The sequence below is a fragment of the Crinia signifera genome, chromosome 11, assembly GCF_055691185.1.
Source record: "Crinia signifera chromosome 11, ASM5569118v1, whole genome shotgun sequence".
Lineage (NCBI taxonomy): Eukaryota > Metazoa > Chordata > Amphibia > Anura > Myobatrachidae > Crinia > Crinia signifera.
The window spans coordinates 75,775,821-75,795,343 of NC_139227.1; the positions used below are offsets into that span (position 1 = coordinate 75,775,821).

At 49.3% G+C, this 19,523-nt stretch overlaps 1 protein-coding gene across 5 annotated transcripts in view; it reads right to left on the reverse strand.

Moving 5' to 3' along the window:
- Positions 1-19,523, reverse strand: part of LOC146045901 (uncharacterized) — a 162,632-nt gene that overhangs the window by 113,191 nt on the left and 29,918 nt on the right. Inside the window, exons 1-2 of one of the 5 annotated variants that reach the window (XM_083165024.1) lie at positions 11,401-11,470; positions 9,851-9,955 (exon numbers count right to left, since the gene is read on the reverse strand). The exons of 1 other annotated variant lie outside the window; for it this stretch is intronic. In XM_083165024.1, the coding sequence (XP_083021150.1) occupies positions 9,851-9,911 (61 nt within the window). In that variant the 5' untranslated portion in view covers positions 9,912-9,955; positions 11,401-11,470. Of the gene's footprint in view, positions 1-8,361; positions 9,593-9,850; positions 9,956-11,400; positions 11,471-12,941; positions 13,027-19,523 lie in introns of those variants that run through there. 3 more of the 5 variants (XR_014465665.1, XM_083165023.1, XR_014465666.1) reach the window with 3 other exon arrangements.

Consider the following 19,523-nt stretch of genomic DNA (forward strand, 5'->3'; position numbering starts at 1 on the left):
CCACAGGGGTTGAGTGACAGATCTGGCTAAATATATAAGAGATGTAGTTTTGTATTTGTTATTTGATCCTGAAGACGGGGGCTGCGACCCCCCATCTCCTATGGATTAAAATTTGTCCTACCTTTTCTACAAACAATACAGTCTCTGAATGCCGCTTTCTTCGTTCATCTCTCTCTCTCTCTCTCTCTCTCTCTCTCAGAAAGAATAAGCAGCACTCACCAGTCTGTAGTTGAATGGAGGTACAACCTCCATTGGCAGACCTCTCCCACTGCCCACTCTGCCCATAGTATTCCTTCCCTTCCTCCGCCCCTAGCATTAAGCTCAGTGTTGCCGACCCTCCCGGAATTCCCGGGAGTCTCCCGAAAATCGGGTCCCCTTCCCGGCCCCCCCGGAAGGGTCGGAAACCCTCCCGGAATCTGTGGGACCCCCCTGAGCCCCCCGAATCGCGGCATGTAAATGCGCAATCCGCGGGTCTCAGGGGAGGGGGCGGAGCTAAAATGGCACAATCAGTCAGTGGATATCAGTCATTTCTACTACTGTATTTCTCGTAATGGGGGCGGGACTTAATGACATCACCGTCAAGCCCCGCCCCCGATTGGGTTAGGAAAGTCTCCTCTCCGGGCTTCTCCCAGAGAGGAGCATTAAAAAGTCAGCAACCCTGATTAAGCTGCCCACTCTGCCCCCTAGCATTCCACTGCCCTCTCTGCCCCTAGCATTCTGCTGCTCACTCTGCCCCATGGCATTCCGCTGCCCATTCTGCCCCATAGCATTCCGCTGCCCACTCTGCCCCATGGCATTCCGCTGCCTACTCTGCCCTGTAGATATTCCGCTACCTGCTCTGCCCAATAGCATTCCTCCGCCCCATAGCATTCTGCTGCCCATTCTGCCCCATAGCATTCCTCCACACCATAGAATTCCACTGCCCACTCTGTCCAATAGTATTCCACTGCCCACTCTGCCCCATAGCATTCATCCACCCCATAGCATTCGACTGCCCACTCTGCCCCATAGCATTCAGCTGCCCAGTCTGCCCCATACTATTCGACTGCCCACTCTGCCCTATAGCATTGTCAACATCAAGGACACATCAAGACACATTAAGACACATTGGGCGGTATTCAATGAGAATACCTGCGAGGTGCAGCGAATCCTTTTTAGGATTCGCTGCACATTCGCCACGTTCCGGAGCCGGCGGGCTCCGGTATTCAACGTGTCAGGGGCTCGCTGCCCCTGACTGGCGAATATGAGCTCCTGCGGCGATTGCCGCAGGGAGCCTGAGGACGGTGGCAGGCAAAGAGATGGAAGTCTCTCTGCCTGCCCCAGAACTTTGTGGGGGGTAGGTGGGCTCCCCGGGTGCCAGGCAGCACAGGCTGCCCCCCGGGGGTGCCAGCAGGGGACCGTATATTCACTATACCCGATCGTAACGATCGGGTGCAGTGAATACATGAATATGTAATGAGCGGCTCGGCTCCGGCGCCCCCTGCTGGCTGCTGTGTAAAAAAATATATATATATATATTTTTTTTAATTATATATTAATGTGCTTACAGCACATGAATAAAAATAGCATGCCCCTCCTCAGAATAAAATTCCTGATTTTTTGACACCAAATGTAAAAAACAAAACACTTTATTTTAAAAGTTCACATTCCACTTCACCATAAAAAGATAGCGATTGCTACTCGGTGAATCATGGTGAAAAAAACCTTGAAATGTATTCGCCATGTGGTCATTGAATAGGGTGATTCACCGTTTTAGTCAGAAATTCGCCAAACAGCACAAATTCGCCATAAAAACATGGCGAATCAGGCTCATTGAATACCACCCATTGAGGCAACATCAAGGACAAGAGCCGCGGGGAGGACAGGAGACAGCAGAGCGTAGGAGAGGACCTAGGAAGATCCCTAGCCTGGTAGGAGCCGGTGGTGGAACTTGCATAGGCCAACCCAGAACAGCACGACAGGCGGAGCCGAGGATGACCCAGCACCTCCTGCTGCAGGAGCTGAGGACACAAAACAAAGCCTCACCTGCTGTGGAGCGAGTCCAGAAGGAGTTGTGATGCAGAAGCGCTACAGGTGGCAGTGAGTACCCCCTTATCCTGGGTGCTTGTGCCCCTCCTTCTTGATATTGCCCCATAGTCCTTACGCTGCCCACTCTGCCCATGGCATTCCGCTGTCCACTCTGCCCCATAGCATTCCTCCGCCCCATAGCATTCTGCTGCCCACTCGGCCCATAGTATTCCTTCCCCCCATAGCATTTCTCCGCCCCCTAGCATTATGCTGTCCACTCTGCCACATAGCATTCCGCTGCCGACTCTGCCCCATGGCATTCTGCTGGCGACTGCCCCATGGCATTCCGCTGCCCACTCTGCCCTGTAGACCTTTCGCTACCCGCTCTGCCCCATAGCATTCAGCTGCCCAGTCTGCCCCATACTATACAACTGCCCACTCCTCCCCAAAGCATTCCTCCGCCCCATAGCATTCAGCTGCCCACTCTGCCCATTGCATTCCCTACCCCCATAGTATTCCTCCACCCCATAACATACCGCTGTCCACTCTGCCACATAGCATTCCGCTGCCGACTCTGCCCCATGGCATTCTGCTGCTGATTCTGCCCCATGGCATTCCGCTGCCCGCTCTGCCCTGTAGATCTTCCGCTACCTGCTCTGCCCCATAGCATTCAGCTGCCCAGTCTGCCCCATACTATACAACTGCCCACTCTGCCCCATAGCATTCCTCCGCCCAATAGCATTCCGCTGCCCATTCTGCCCCATAGCATTCCTCCGCCCACTCTGCCCCATAGCATTCCTCCACCCCATAGCATTGTTAGTGTTCCTTCTAGGAACCGGGGCAGGCAGGGCGCCGCTGCAAGGGGGGCATCGTCAAGGGGGCGGACCGGGCCCGCCGTCGTCACTGTTCTGGGTGGTCCTGTGCCGCCTATGTCACAAAAGGGGCGTGCCCGGGCCGCGTAGTGACGAAAAGGGGCGGGCCCGGCTACCGTCGTCAGGAATAGGGGCGGGCCCGGCCAGCATTGTCATTGAAGGGGGCAGGCCCGGCCGCACCAAAGGCTCTCCGCTGCCGGGGAAGCTCCGGGCACCGCTATATACTGCGGTGCCGGGCTTCCCCGATATTCATGTTCAAACCAGCGTTGGGCCAGGCAAAATACACTTGGACCATATGCTATCGTCACCCGTCTCTTGATTTCAGGTGGCAAATTTGTGGCCTAGGACTTGTTAACCCTTGCAAAACTACAGCTACTTATTCAAATTGAGACATGTCTCATGTCTATGTGCCCATTTTGCCCATGTACTTCATGCCCAAGTCAGCGTTGGGCCAGACCAAAAACACTTGGGTCATCTGTAGGTCACACCCCTCTGTTGACACCCCTGCCACCGAATCCTGTCGGTAACATGTGAGGGGATGTACGCGAACATTTCCCCTCACATGCGGCCATCAAATGATTTCTCTCCTCTTAAGAAATAAACTGAGTTTCTTTTCCGTCAGAGTCCACCAAAGAGGGGGTGGGCGCTGACATCATGTGGCGTCAGCCGCCGGCCATCGACCCACCTGCGTTCCAAGGGAATGGGCAGCGTTTTCATGGGGACGCTTATAAAATGCTCCGGCCTTTTCCTGTACCCTCCCCTACCCGTGCAAGCACCTCACCTTTGACAGGTGTCGAAAGCGTTCGCACAGCGGCCCTGCACATGTGTATAATTGGACATAAGCATCCTCAGAGCAGCACCATCGGTCCCCGGCGCGTATACACTGGGGGCGATCACTCCTGAATCACCCCCTCAGATCGATACGAGCGATCCACTATCAGCCTCCAACTGCGCTGTTTTAGGACTTCATGACAATAAACTTCCTGTCATCCGGCAGTTTGGTAATCTCTGAGGTGTATGAGGAGTCTAGTTACAGACCTGTACGTCTGATCCTCCTTCAGCACCAGGGCAGCTCCTCTGAATCAGGGCAGACTTCTCCACAGAGACTGGCTAATCTCTGAGCTTCCTCTGCCCTCTGGCACCTACCCAGTGGCGCAAGTAGAATTGATTTATCAGTACTCTAAGCGAGTGCGCTAAAAGTGGGCGTGGCCATGTGTCATGATGGGGCGTGGTCATATGAAACTAAACAAGCGTTTACAGGACAAAAGGGGTATGGCCACATTATGACACATGCCGTAATGCCCATTTCACATTATGCCCCACAAGGTAATGCCTATTACACATAATATCCCACACCGTAAATTCCACTTTACATTATGCGCAACACAGTAATGCCCATTACTTATTAAACCACATGCCATTATGCCCATTACATGTCATTATGTCACACACCATAATGCCAATTACATACTATGTCACATAAGTGCCGCTTACCTACATGCTAGTTGCCAGAAGCTGCATGCTCGATGCCAGGAGTTTTGTGCTTGTTGGCACAGGGGGTTTCATGCTTGTTGCCATGAGAGGATTACATGCTTGCTGCCATGGGGGTTCCATGCTCGTTGCCATGGGGTGATTACACATTCATTGCCCAGGGGATGAAAAAGGGTTTACATCCTTGTTGCCCAAGGCGGGGGGATTACATGCTTGTTGCTCAGGGGGCTCCATCCAACCATGTCGGCTCATGCCCCTCCTGGGCCCCTGACCCCATGCTGCGCAATGCAGCAGGCTTCTCTCACCCCTCCTGCGGCTCTCGGCCATTTCAAATATGGTGCCGATACATGAGCCAATCAGAATTCGTGAACAGGCAGACATCAACATGGCTGCTTGTACACGAGCTCTGATTGGCACCGCAGCTGCACTATATTTGAAATGGCCAAGAGCCGCTGAAGGGCTGAGGAAAGCCTGCGGCGCTGCGCTCCACTCTTCTAGTCTCTCAGTGGCAGCGGCAGAGGCGCTGGAGGGGTGGGGGAACCTGTGGTGCTGCTCTACTCTCTCCTTCACCTCTCATCGACAGCACCTACCCGAGGGGTGGGAGAAGTGCAGCAGGGAATGCAGGGTGATACGGTGTATCAGCAACATATTTCTTAAAGGTGCGCCGTACAACTCCGTACCCCCCGCCCCCCCTTACTTGCACCACTGCACCTACTCCAGCCAGTCCCTGCACTCTTGTCAGCAGCCGGTTGCGATCGTCATTTAGGTAGCCATCCTGACTGGCCAGGACATTGCAGGATGCTGCTGAACTACCTTTGTGAGTCCAGGGCTGCAGCCAGTTATATCACTGCTGCTCGTGCCAATTGTTCTTCACTGCACTGGTGTGATCGGGTTACAGAACATACAGTCTCATGGCTGCAAATGGTTCCCCTGTCACATCTCTCCTGCTCCTAGAACACACAGTGTAAAAGTGTAAGAGGAAGCCAATGTACCAGTCCTCACTGAAGAAACGCATCCCCATGACAATACAGTATATCTGGGTTGCCGACTTTAAGATTCTCCTCTCCGGGAGAAGCCTGGAGAGGAGAGATTCAGCAGCCACTCAGGGGGCGGGGCTTGCGAGTGACATCACTAAGTCCTGCCCCCATGCTGTTAAAGCAGCTAATTCACGGATCTCCGTGGAGGGGGCGGGGCTAAAATGACGCGTTTGTGTCGTTTTAGCTCCGCCCCCTCCTCTGAGACCCGAGGATTGCTGCATTTTAATGCCGCGATCCGGGGGTCAGCGGGGGTCCCCCCTGAATCCGGGAGGGTTGCCCACCCTTCCGAGGGGCGGGGAGGGGGACACGATTTTCGGAAGACTCCCGGAAATTCCGGGAGGGTCGGCAACCCTGCAGTATATCCCCACCCCATAAGTCACAGTTAGGATGGTGCTTGCTGAGGAATCTGCAATTCATTTGCTGTGTGCCACCCAGAGCTTTAGAGATGAGGAAACAAAGCTTAATTGTTGTCTCATGGGACCACAAAACCTTATCTCGCATTGGGCCAGATGTATCAAGCTTCAAAAATGTGATAACGTGGGGAGTGGTAAAGAGCCAGCCAATCACCTCCAACCTGTCATTTTTCAAACCCAGCCTGTTACATGGCAGGTAGGAGCTGATTGGCTGGCTGTTTATCACTCTCTGTTTTATCCCATTTGAAGATTGATACATCTGGCCCGTTGTAGCTGAGTCACTTTGATGCTTTCTGGCAAATCCAGATGTGCTTTGATGCAGTTTCTCTAATAATGGCTTCTTTCTAGCCACCCTCTCATACAGGCCAGTTGTGTGCAGAGCTTTTCATATTGCTGACTGGTGCATCCTCACTCCCACCTGAGCCACTGAGCTCTGTAGGTCCTCCTATAATAATAGTCGGCTACCCTGTGGGTCTCTCACTAGTCTCCTGGCTCTACCGCTGACTAGTGATGGGCGGCTTGGTCTAGGCAGCACCTGGGCAGCAGGACATACAGTAGCTTCCATTTCACCACTGATCCTACAGTGGGACATCAGAGCACTTGGCTTTATTATTGGCTATTATCTTGTAGCCTTTCCTGCCTTGGGCATGTCTATAACTTTATCTGTTAGGTGAATAAAATGCTCCTTGGTCTCCAGTCTCACAGCTTTCCTTCACATTCTCCACCTGACCAATGTGATTTCAATGAAAGGGAGTTTGTCCATACATATTATTAAGGTACTTGTTTCCTAGCACGGCGCCTATCGTCGGTGATCACATACCTTAAGTTAAGGTAACTTAGGGTATGCGATGGACGCGACCGACGTGATATTTGGCTATTTTTAGCCTTTATTGCCGGCAAAGAGAAAATCGCGTTGATCGCGTCCATCGCATTCCATTATAATGGCACGCATTCGACCGTCGCGATCAACGCGATATTACGTAGGGAGCAATGTTAAATTAGCCGGCTATTACAAAATAGCGTTGATCGCGTCCATCGTATTATAATGGCATGCGATGCGACAGACGCGATTTTACATAGGGAACAATGTTAAATGGGCCAATGGTCCAGATTTTTGATTGTATAGGCACCCTAATGTGTAATGTGTATGTTAAATGCCCCCCCATTGTTAATGGGAACCCACGATTAACGCCAACCCGAAGCGTGGCGAGCATAGCGAGCCTGCAAGGGGAGGCGGTACGCGTCCTACGACCTGTTCATACCCCGCGAGGGGACGCGTAATACCTGTGAAGTAATGCGCGTCCGCTAGCCAAGCTTTGGGCGCGGTGGCTCGCTGCGCTCGCCACACTGTATAAAGTCAACTCCACGCCGACGTGGATAGTGGGGGTATGAAAAGGTCGGAGGACGCGTACCGCCGTCCCTCACGTGCTCGCTATGCTCGCCACGCTTCGGGTTGGGGTTGATCGTGGGGTGCCGTTAACAATAGAGGGGCATTTCACCCATGAGGGTGGGTATACAATGAAAATTGGAGTCTGGGGGGCATTTTACATTGGGGCCAATGTAAAATCGGGTCTCAGGGACCATTTTACATTGGTTCCAATGTAAAAAATCGCGTTGATCGCGTCGATCACATCGCATGCGATTTGGTTGCATGCGATGCGATTTGGTTGCATGCGATGCGATCGACACAATTTTTGGGATCCCGATGGATGCAATTAAAATTGCTGGCGCCCTGCTAGGAAACAAGTACCATTATTAAAATGAATATTGTATTATATCAGATAACAATCTCCTGTTTATATTGGAACAGGGTTATTTATACTCAAAGGTCATATATATGATAAACTCATTATTGTATAAGTCTATCAAAAATCTACGCAATAAGAATAATTATAACCTACAATCAACAGCAACAACATCAGCAACAACTGGTTCAGGTAAGCAGAGCAAACCCAAGCCTACAAGGCTTATTCTGGCAGGGTGATGGCTTGGCGCAGTAAGGGGTCACAGCAACATTCTGTGGCTTCTGATTTATATTCTGTTCCCCAGTGGCACCAGGTTGTCTTTATAGGTGCCGGATGACTGAGCGGCAGTCAGGATTCCGACAGTAATTACATCAACGTCGGAATCCCGACTGCTAAACCCCTGACAGACGGGCAGCGGCTATTCTCCCTCGTGGGGGTCAGCTGACCACCCGCTAACTCCCGAGCATCCGCGCATATGTAAGTGTGAGTCACTTTTACATGCGTGCACCTTTGCCATCATTCGATGGTCGCCAACCATCGAATGATGTGAGTGGATTACAGTAGGCTGTGTATGGATGTTACTGTGTAACAGCCATTTGCAGGCCCTGCGAGGTAATAGCCCTTGCGAATGGGTGGTGGCCGGGCCACCATTCGCAAGACCGGGTTTGGTGGACTCGCAAGGCTGTGAATTTGCAGCCTTGCGAACCAACCAGAATAACCCCTTTATCTGTAGTGTTATGTGGTGTGCGTCTACAGTGCCTCCATAATCAATGTTTCTGCAGTCACAAAACACCAGTCACAGGACAAATAATTATTTATATTTTGGGGATTTATATGCAGACAAGATATATATATATTTTTTACTTCAGACCCAAAGAACGGTGTAAGAGGAAGGGGATAACAGTGCAAGGAGAGTAGCAAGGGAAATATAAATACAAATTGGGAAATTTAATAAAAACAAATATTAAAAATGCTTTGAGCTCATAGGTCCAGCTAAAATGGCAGTTTAACCCTTCCAATACTATAGGCCTGGACCTCCAGTCATGGAAGGGTTAAAATGATACAATGCGATAGTGTCTTATTAACTGTAAGAAAACCATACTTACAGGATTGTAACATTAAGAGCAGAAATGACGTCAGAAAGACCGATCGGGGGTCTGGTATCTGGGTCCTTAATAATAAAGTCACCACTTCATCTGTTTGCACAGCGCTGGCGCGCCGCGTGCCCAGTTTAGGGAGCGCTGATTCACCATCTGGCACTAATGATTGCCCCCCTTCTTTTCGAGGCACAATATTGGTCCTCGCGCCATGTTAAGATTAAGTGCACTTTTGTGGTTAGAGAATTAAATACAAAACAAACAAGAACCCAAAAAAAAAGGATTCACATAAAATACAATAGAGCACAAAGATATCTCAGTAACGTAAAACGGCTTGTGCAGCCTCTGGCTTAGTGGCAGCAGCTAACAGGTCAGACTGCTGAGCTACACAGCTTGCGGAGATGGTTAACAACAATCGGAGATGGGGTCTTCCTGGTAACATCAATCAAGGATTGGGAGGGTCACAGATAAAGGGAAGGTTTGTAATAGAATCATACATAACATACTGTATAACATACAGAAAATCATTAGCATGGGGGGAGAAGCTGCACCCATCCTCAGCCTTTACATTCCCCATTATTGGACTAGGGAAATCACATTTTTCTTGCGTGGCGATCGTTCCCTGTGTCTCCAGTGTGATGGTTTACTGATTTCCAGTTGTGCCCAGTTGATTCCAGTGCTGCTTGGTTTGGTCCAGTGTTGAACATCCAGTGAGGAGTTTGGGTCACCCTGCGGCTGCCGCAGTCTCGGGGGCATGGATGGGGAGGGGCACGGGCACGTTTTCTGTGCCCAATAAAAAAAAAAAAGGAGAAATGTGTTTTTTTTCCCAGCTGTTCAACGAGCGCGTCAGTCGCAGAGTCGGTAAAAACTGAAATAATAGTCTGTAACTTGTGAAGGATCCAAAGAAGCGTCATAGCATCCTGCTGCTCCCTGAGAGACAGAAAGAGGGACAGTTAGAGAAGACTCCTGCGTATGAGGCATGAACACTGCACAAGTATCAGACAATAGAGGGGGATGTCAGGTGCTAGAAGGCGCATTTATTGCCTAATGACCTTACACTAATACTGGCAATGAAGTATAATCGGTGTCTGGATTCTGGGAAGACTGGCGCAGTGTAACCCAAGCTGATGGCTGCGTATTGGTTGTAAATGCACTAAGAACACTGGTGAGTAGATAGGAACGGCTTACCGGAGGTGACACCTGCAGGTGAAAGGTGAAATCCTGGGAAGGAAACAACTGGAGAGACCATAAGTGGTACGATGATGGGATCGGCTGGGTACACGCTCCAGAGACCTGGGGGAGAGAAAAAGTTTCCATCAACTCCCATTACATTTACTACCAGGCGTACATACATATAATCAGTGGCGGAACTCCAGGAGGCAATGGAGTAATTTGCCGCCGGGCTCCTGGCCAGAAGGGGTTGATGGGTGGCTTATGGGATAAACTTAGAGTGCCCCAACCCGGCAAGCTCACCGCTGTAGCTAACCGGGCGTCTGCTGCGCTGGATGTTAGGCTAGCAGCTCGCCCCGCTTCTCCTCTTATCTTTCTCTCTGCTACTGCACGCAGTGCATAGATGCCCGGCGGCTCCAGCGCGGTGTGCTGAGAGGTGATGACGTCACCCGCAGTGCCGCGTGAGTGCATTCAGTAGCCTGGATGACCTGTGCCTGGCTAGGCTACCAGTGGCGGTTCCCCCCCCCCCTGTCTTTCAGCATGCACGTGCAGCTACACCAGCAAGTCAGCGGTGATCCGCTGGTTCCTGCTTTATGTGAGGCCAGCGGCGTCTGCAAACCCCAATGCCGGAAGCAAATCCCCAGCACTATGCAGTGCATACAGTGCCCCGTTCTCCGCTCCCTTATTATGCAAGGATGTGGAGAGCGAGCTGTATGCAAAGTGCGGGGGATTCGTTTCCGGTGTCGGAGGTTGCCCATGGGTGCTTGCCGGAACTGGCGGATCGCAAAGCAGGGGAGGCCCGTCACAGGCGATGTGCTCTCCCTGCTCTTCTGAACACGCTGCTTCTGTCTGCTGCTGCCGGCCACCGCTGATTGACAAGCAGCAGCGGCGACGGCAGCATACGCAGTTCCCAGCTGTCCACCCGCAGGAGCCTCCTGAAGCTGCCCCCCATCCCCCTGCAGCTGCAGCAGGTACTGCTGACACCCTCACTCACTCTTATCTGACCACACACTCTTTCACTTGTCCTCCCTTTTCGGGGTCAATTCTATTCTCCACGCTGTGTGTGTGTGTGGTGGTGTGGTGGGGGGGGGCACACGAACATTCTGCTTGCCTCCGGGTGCCTGGGACGAACTTACGCCACTGCATATAATACTACATTTTATTAGTAGCTTATAGTCTCTGATCATGCTATTGCAAATGCCTGTAGCAGCCAGGGTCTATGGTACCATAGCAGGAATTGGCGGCTTTAGGACCCTTGCCATATGCTGTCTAGCTAGCCCTAGGGTGCTCAGCACAGGCCGGAGACTTACAATGGTCTATGACACAGGTCTTCAACCTGTGGCACTCCAGATGTTGTGGAACTACATGTCCCAGCATGCCCTGACAGTTTTGGCATGCTCTTATAGGAAAAAAATATGGCAATGCATGTTGGAACATGTAGTTTCACAACATCTGTGGGGCCATTGAAGATCCATGGTCTATAATATATTTGGGAGAACCATTTCACCTTGTGTGGAGCGGAGCATAGAAACTTAAGTGACAGCTCTGTTGAACAGCCTAAAACTTACCTTCATCTGCTCTTTAGCATACTCTGAGTTGCTTGCAGCTTTACGGAACTGTGAACATTGGGTCAGGGCTAAAAAAAGGGCAAAAGCGCTTATTTAGAGTTTAAGATTTGTAAGTTTGTTTGCATATTATTGCGCAATAATATAGATATTTAAGCACTTAGGTGTTACAGCAAAAGGTTGAATAGAGAGTTATTAAATGGTACAGATATTTGAATGTGATTAATTAAGAGTACAATAAGAATGTTCATTGGTTGTAACATAATACAGTAGAATTGTAGAATACATTTGTTTACTGTAAGAAAACATCTAATCAGTCGTTCTTCTCTGCGGGCGTCCTCGGAGATTTGCATCGTCTACGAGGTGCTCGTAGCGGGATGGGCATACAGTAGGCGGGCAGGGGCCTTCACAGGGTTTCCTGGGCGTACTCGCAAAAATATTGGATGCACCCAGGAATGAGAACGGGGGTGGCTACTTACCTTCCAGGGGCCGGCAGCAGACGTCACCGAATGTCAGCTGCCCACAATGTTCACGGAGCAGGGTGCCACTAAATAAAGTCACCAGGGAGTGAGCGCTTCAGAAATCAACCATTGAATGATTTTGGGAAAATCTGCGAATAGGGGTGTGGGCATTTGGGCGGTGTTACAAAGCTCACAAAGAAGCAAAATAACACTGCTTTGCGAGCCAACCAGAATAAGGCCCATACTGCTTATTAATGGGTGCAAGAATAGTGTAGCCCTGGCAGAAACAATGGTTAAGCATAGAGAACCCCAAGTAGGCATCGGCCTGGCTGCGTTCCCATGGGAATGCCCAGCATTTCATAGAGATGCCCATGCCACTTTCATGGAGGAGAAACATCCTCCGGTGCGTGACAGCAGTTGATGCTCTGATGAAGTGAGCTATTAGGGGGAGCAGGCAAGAAACCGAATGGACATTCCAAACTACATAATCTACATATGCGATGGTCAGTGGGATGTACCGCCAATGCTTTGTACATCCCGTCCAGAGAGAGAGAGAGAGAGAGAGAGAGTTGGGGCAGAGAGAGAGAGAGACTGGACACACTTGTCGGCATAAGCAGGCAGCAGACAGAACACATGAATTCCCCGCCTGACTCTGCAACGCCCCAATTGCTGGCTCAATAATCCTGGCTGGTACACACTTTTGCAGAAGAAAATCAACGAAATAAAAATGTATTGTTTGTGGGGAAACAACTGTTGTCACTGATTTTCATTCTGTCTTTGACTGATCTTCCTTAACCATTGCATTGGCAGGTCTCAGTATCATATCCGCCACAGACGGCTCCTATTTATTTTTGATCTGTCCGACAGCCGGCGCTTACCTGTTCGCTAGGCTGGAAGTATATGCAGCTTAGCGAACAGGACTGAATCAGGCCCTTTATCTGTCTGTGCTCATGGTCGCCATCTCTCTCTCTACAGATCTCACACACTCTCCCTCTGCCCCAGGTTAATGGCTGTGAGGGGTAAGGAGACAGGAGGGAAGAAGGACACAGAAAACCTATATGTTACCTAACAACTCACCTCTGATATAATGCTAGAACAGGTCCAGGTGCAGCACATATTCGGTGTACTCATAGGTGGCCAGCTGATCACCCGTTGTACTCGAGTAGACCTGGGTAACATAGATAAAGGTTATTACTGCACTAGTTATACAATACTGACTATAGTGCACAACCTAGGGGTCTAGTTACTAACATGCAGCAATAAGGTGGATTGTCTATTACCTATTATTGGGGCAACAGAAACTCACTTATTGCCACCATCAGAGAAAGGGGACTTATATCTGGGACTTAAAAATACTTTCTACCTCACTCTTCCCAACTGCTTTAAATACATTTTTAACCAATTTATCATCTTTTTTTCATGGATTTTTGTAAGAAACACCCTTTCAGCATTTTATATGTGCAAACTGAAATGGGAAACAGGGACAGAGGGGCGCACAATCCCTTTACTATAGTGTTCTCAGATCCAGTCCTCTGCATACACTGGCAGTGCATGTTTTCCATATGTCCTTGCTGGAGCACAGGCATATTCATTACTCACTGACACATTATAAAATATCTACAGATGATTCTTAGGATTTCACTTGTGTTTCTGTGAGGAGACCTGTAAATTGTGCGACGTTAGCTTGTCCCAAACACTGGAAATGGGAAGCAATGCTCCTCTATAAGAAATGAATGTTACAGTAAGGGGGTCATATTGTTCATTTGCACCCCCACGTGGTCCAGCGATGGTTTTTTCTGTGCATAATGAATTATGCGCATGTGCAGGGTCCCTGGGCGACTGAACTCAGCGACTGATCAGTTCGAACTGACCAATGTGGGCCAGGGGAGTGGGGCAGCAGAGTAGGGTGTCGACCATGGGAACGCTCAGCATTTCATGGCCGTCCCCATGGGATTGCGTGCAGCAGGTGGTGTGCCAGGGTTGGACGGCTGATGTCACATGACGTCAGCTGTCCGTCCTGGTTTCGGCCGGCCACTGACTTATATTTGCGTGGCCTGGATAAGTCATTCGATGGTCGTTGATCATCAAATGATTTCTCCTGCTGCGGGCACATGAGAGGGTATGTGTATTAGTGACACTTCCCCTCGCATGGTTGCAAGGTGATACGGTGGCGATTCGGCAGGGGCAGGCCCACAGCTTACCGAGTCAACCAGAATCAGGGCCTAAGTGTAGAGATGGTGATGTGTTATATGTGTTATATAAAATATCTCTCAATAATCCATCTATGCCAAATCACTTCAGTCAGACACAAAGCCCTCTGACTGGCTCACTGGTCACCAAAGGCTATCCGCTTAAGCAGCACTTTCCCAGTTACAGGAAGAACACTATACACTTGTACCCAGACCGTCCAATAGGACCCTTCCATCAGGTACAGAAAGCTCTGCTCCCGGACTTCCCAGGTGCAGTTACCTGCAGTGAAACAGCTTTCTCATCAATTATCTAGTTCAACACAGGTGACTACAATCATAAACAGGGGGAAGCCCAAGAGCAGATCCTCTTGTACCTGATGGAAGGGGTCATGCTGGGGGATCTGTTATTCCCCCACTCCCATCCCTAACTCCCCTCTCACATGTCAATACAGACAAAAGTAAAACAGTAGGGATGGCCATTCACGATCGATGATTCGAAATCATCGATGGTTCATGGCCAATGTCGAATACTTTAGCCATCGATGGGGGAGAACCAGATGCTTTCCCTCCATCGATGGAACAGTAAAACGATGTTTGCTTTTTTTTTTAAAAGCGCTGGGACACAGAGCATAGCTCTGCCCCCCGACACCAGCGAAGCCCCGTCCCCCGTGTTTTGATTGGCCCACAGCCCAATCAATCAAACACAATGGATGACCATCGATATGTAAAAATATCGATGGACATCCATTGCATAGTTTAGCACTATCGATGGCCAGTTGCAGAATTGCCATCGAAGGCAATGGCAACAATGGCCATCCCTATAAAACAGATATTTTAGTAGATGTATTTAAAAGTGAAATAACATAGGCACCTGATTGTCACTACCCCGGGGGGCTGTATTCTATTGTATTATGTTGGCGAAATAGTTACAGCCATACATTTATGTACATTTAATGTTCCTTTCTTGCAGTTAGATTATAAATTAGGAACATGTACATAGGATCTCACTGAAATTAGGCACAAATAACATTAACAGAGTAAGTTATAGAAATTTAGAAATCCTAAAAATAAAATTAGACCCATTAGCATGGATACTATAGAGTGTATATGGGAGAGCAGCAAGCTGGTCACATGACCCAAGCTATACACTTTCATAGCTGAGAGTGGCAGTTATTTTCCAACTGGCATCTCTGCAGTAGACAGCATCAGAGGAGGAAGCAGGAGCCCAAGCAGAGGATTGAGAAGGGGAGAAAAAGCGATTTCAGGAGACAGGAAGCCAATTACTGGATCAGGTGTACCCGTCGTAAGGCGCAGGAGCCGAATCAGGAGAGGTAAGTAAACTTATTGGATCAGGTGTACCCGTCGGAAGACGCAGGAGCCAGATCAGGAGAGGTAAATCGACTTAGTGGATCAGGTGTACCCGTCGGAAGACGCAGGAGCCAGATCAGGAGAGGTAAATCGACTTATTGGATCAGGTGTACCCGTCAGAAGACGCAGGAGCCCGATCAGGAGAAGTAAGTAAACTTATTGGATCAGGTGTACCCGTCAGAAGACGCAGGAGCCCGATCAGGAGAAGTAAGTAAACTTATTGGATCAGGTGTACCCGTCGGAAGACGCAGGAGCCAGATCAGGAGAGGTAAATCAACTTATTGGATCAGGTGTACCCGTCAGAAGACGCAGGAGCCCGATCAGGAGAAGTAAGTAAACTTATTGGATCAGGTGTACCCGTCGGAAGACGCAGGAGCCAGATCAGGAGAGGTAAATCAACTTATTGGATCAGGTGTACCCGTCGGAAGACGCAGGAGCCAGATCAGGAAAGGTAAATTGTCCAATTGGATCAGGTGTACCCGTCGGAAGACGCAGGAGCCAGATCAGGAAAGGTAAATTGACCAATTGGATCAGGTGTACCCGTCGGAAGACGCAGGAGCCAGATCAGGAGAGGTAAATTTACCAATTGGATCAGGTGTACCCGTCGGAAGACGCAGGAGCCAGATCAGGAAAGGTAAATTGACCAATTGGATCAGGTGTACCCGTCGGAAGACGCAGGAGCCAGATCAGGAAAGGTAAACCAACCAATTGGATCAGGTGTACCCGTCGGAAGACGCAGGAGCCAGATCAGCAGAGGTAAGTTGACATATTGGATCAGGTGTACCCGTCGGAAGATGCAGGAGCCGGATCAGAAGATGGAGGAGATGGTCGGGAAGAAGAGGAGAAGGAAGGAGACCTCAAGAAGGCCTGAAAAGGAAGCACCTGAGGAGGAACCCAGCAGCAAGATACAGAAGACAGACCAGAACACAGAGGAGATGGCCGGAAAGAAGAAGTGCAGGAAGGAGACATCAAGAAAGCCTGAAAAGGAAGCACCTGAGGAGTCCAGCTGCAAGATGCAGGAGAAAGACCAGAAGACAGTGAAGAACACTTCATCAAGAAAATCCAGAGAGGAGGAATCGCTGGAAGAGAGAAAGAGAGCGGCAAGCGAGGCTAAAGACCCGGATGAAGATCAGCCAAGACCAGGTAAGTGGAAATGTAGTTGGATGTCCTTGCACTGTAGTTCATTTTCACACTGGCAAAGTTGAATATTGTTTATATAAAAAAAATATTAATAATGTTTTATATGTAATTTATATTCATTTCATTGGTTACTACAGTTATTCAGATAAAGACAGTCTTAAAAAAAAGGATTAGTAAAACTACTGTAATATTTATGGAGAAAGGTGCACAACTAAAAAGGTGCTGTAACCTACGGTATAGCTCAGTTTGGTGACAGGCATATGCCGGCATTCGCAGTGTCATTTACACAATGAAAACACAGTATGAATATTCTTCTACCTTTACCTAGCCTAATCCTAACATTACTATGATTATTACTTTATTAACCCCACACCCAAACATCAGGGTGTTTACAGAATAGCTCTAGGTTTACTGGCACTAAAGGTGGTAATACCCAGGATGGCGGTGCCTGCATTTATACGTGACAGCCCAACCCCCCTGGGGAAGGCAGCCATGGTGATAACTGAAGAATGTAGGGCTGGTGTCACCCGGTGTAATGACTCATGGGGGAAATTTACTAAGATGTGTGTATGCTACTTCACATGTGATGTTGCTATGGGCAACCAATCAGAATCTACTTCGTATTTATTTAGCATCCTCTAGAAGACAGGATCTGATTGGTTGCCCATAGCAACATCACATGTGAAGTAGAATACACATCTTAGTAAACCCCCCCCCCTCCCCCCATGGCGTCATGGCGTTTTTTTCCCTTCATTTAATTATGGACTTGGTACAATATTAGATATTTAATCTAAAGTAATGTATGTTAACATGAATTTCACATATAGGAATACAGATGCAAACCCTTTCAGGCTGTTTATAGGACATTTTGGTAGGTTACAAAAAGTAATACAACAAAACGCGGTACTTATGTATTATCTGGACTCCCATGTTAAATGCACCCCATTTTTTCATACCCCTACTATCCAACTACGCATGGAGATGATTTTATATAGTGTGGCGAGCGCAGCGAGCCCCGCGAGGGGACGCGGTCTCATAAGAAAAACGGGAGCCCAGATATTACATAAGTACCCAAAACGCATTATATCCAGTGTCAAACTTGGACATGAAGGGCCCATCAGGCGAATGTAATGGTTGGCATCTATTGTAGCTCAATGCCATTACAAATGTACTACAGGCGATGTGATTAGTGCCAGAACGGTATGGTCAGTAACTACAGGATTAGCTCAGAGGAATTGGCTTGGTCACTAGAACCCCAGGCAATCCTTTTGATCACTAGCAATAATTTACCTGCTTAAATTTGCATGAGAATGCATCACTACCAGTTCCTTACAACACATAAATGCACATGCTCCATTCCTACAATATCAAATAGGCACTATTCAGTTACGCAACAAAATTATTAAACTCAAAAGTGATCAAGGTGCAGGGCAATACTGTGTCTGAAGTCTGAGGGCACATAGAAAACATTGGTGGTAGGTGTAGAAGGACAGAAAGCCTACACAAGCAGAGGGAAGGGCTAAGGCACTGCAAGGGAACAAGGGAAGGGCAGAGAGCCTGGATCAGACAGAGCCCGAGAGTACAAACCACGCTGGGATAGAGCAGAGAGACTGAACCAGACAGGGGAAGGGCAGAGAGGCCGGACCAGGCAGGGGAAGGGCAGAGAGGCCGGACCAGACAGGGGAAGGGCAGAGAGTCTGTACGAGACAGGGGAAGGGCAGAGAGACCAGACCAGGCAGGGGAAGGGCAGAGAGGCAGGACCAGGCAGAGAGGCCGGACCAGACAGGGGAAGGGCAGAGAGGCCGGACCAGACAGGGGAAGGGCAGAGAGGCCTGACCAGACAGGGGAAGGGCAGAGAGGCCTGACCAGACAGGAGAAGGGCAGAGAGACTGGAGTGCCCCACATAGGAATACTTAATTAAAGGTGTATTCAGGAGCTTGGGCTTACTGTTCAATGAGGCCTGGTGGTTCTGATTAGCTAGAAGTAGCTTTGTAAAACCCTATAGTGTGCTACGCTGTAAGATTGAATCGTGCCCTTTCTCCTTATCTGTTGAATAATAAATTCCAAATCTATTATTTTACTCCACAAGGACCAAGCAGCATCTCACCGCCAGACTGCCCCGAGGACGAATCTCAATTCCTGGAGAGATATGACATCCGCCGGGAGTTAGGCCGAGGCACATACGGAGTGGTCCTGCTGGCGCACGACAACATCACCAAGACGGATGTCGCCATTAAACTCTTAAACAACAACGGACTGTCGGATAGAGAAGAACTGAAGGTGTGGATGGAGACCAGAGCCCTACAATCAACATCTGGGAGCCCCTTCTTAGCACATGGACTTCTGACCTTCCAGAATGAAGACATCTTGGCATTCGTCATGGACTACGCCAGCGGTGGAGACCTATTTGACCTGCTGCAATCAAGAGGGCGTCTTGAGTCTACGACTACAACGTACGATCTATGCATAATCTGGTGTATAACTCTGTGTGATATAGGATTCCGGTACTTATGTAATATCTGGACTCCCGTTTTTCTTATGAGACCGCGTCCCCTCGCGGGGCTCGCTGCGCTCGCCACGCTTCGGGCACGGTGGCTCGCTGCGCTCGCCACACTATAGAAAGTCAACTCCATGCGTAGTTGGATAGTAGGGGTATGAAAAAATGGGGTGCATTTAACATGGGAGTCCAGATAATACATAAGTACCAAGATTCCTTGTTGGACGTCCATCAATTTGTGTCTTCATGCTAGGATTCTATTCTACCCGTATTTGTCTTCCTTTCCTGTTCCTACAGCTCTTACACTGTTCCCCATCCCGCACTGTATCTCTCTATCCTGCCCATACACAATGGCTGATTTGGGATATTACAATGTTGTTACATTTCTTCTATAACAGAGTCTTCGCTGCCGAGATCGTGTCCGGTCTCCAGTACTTCCACAGGATGGGCTTCATCCATCGGTAACTTTCT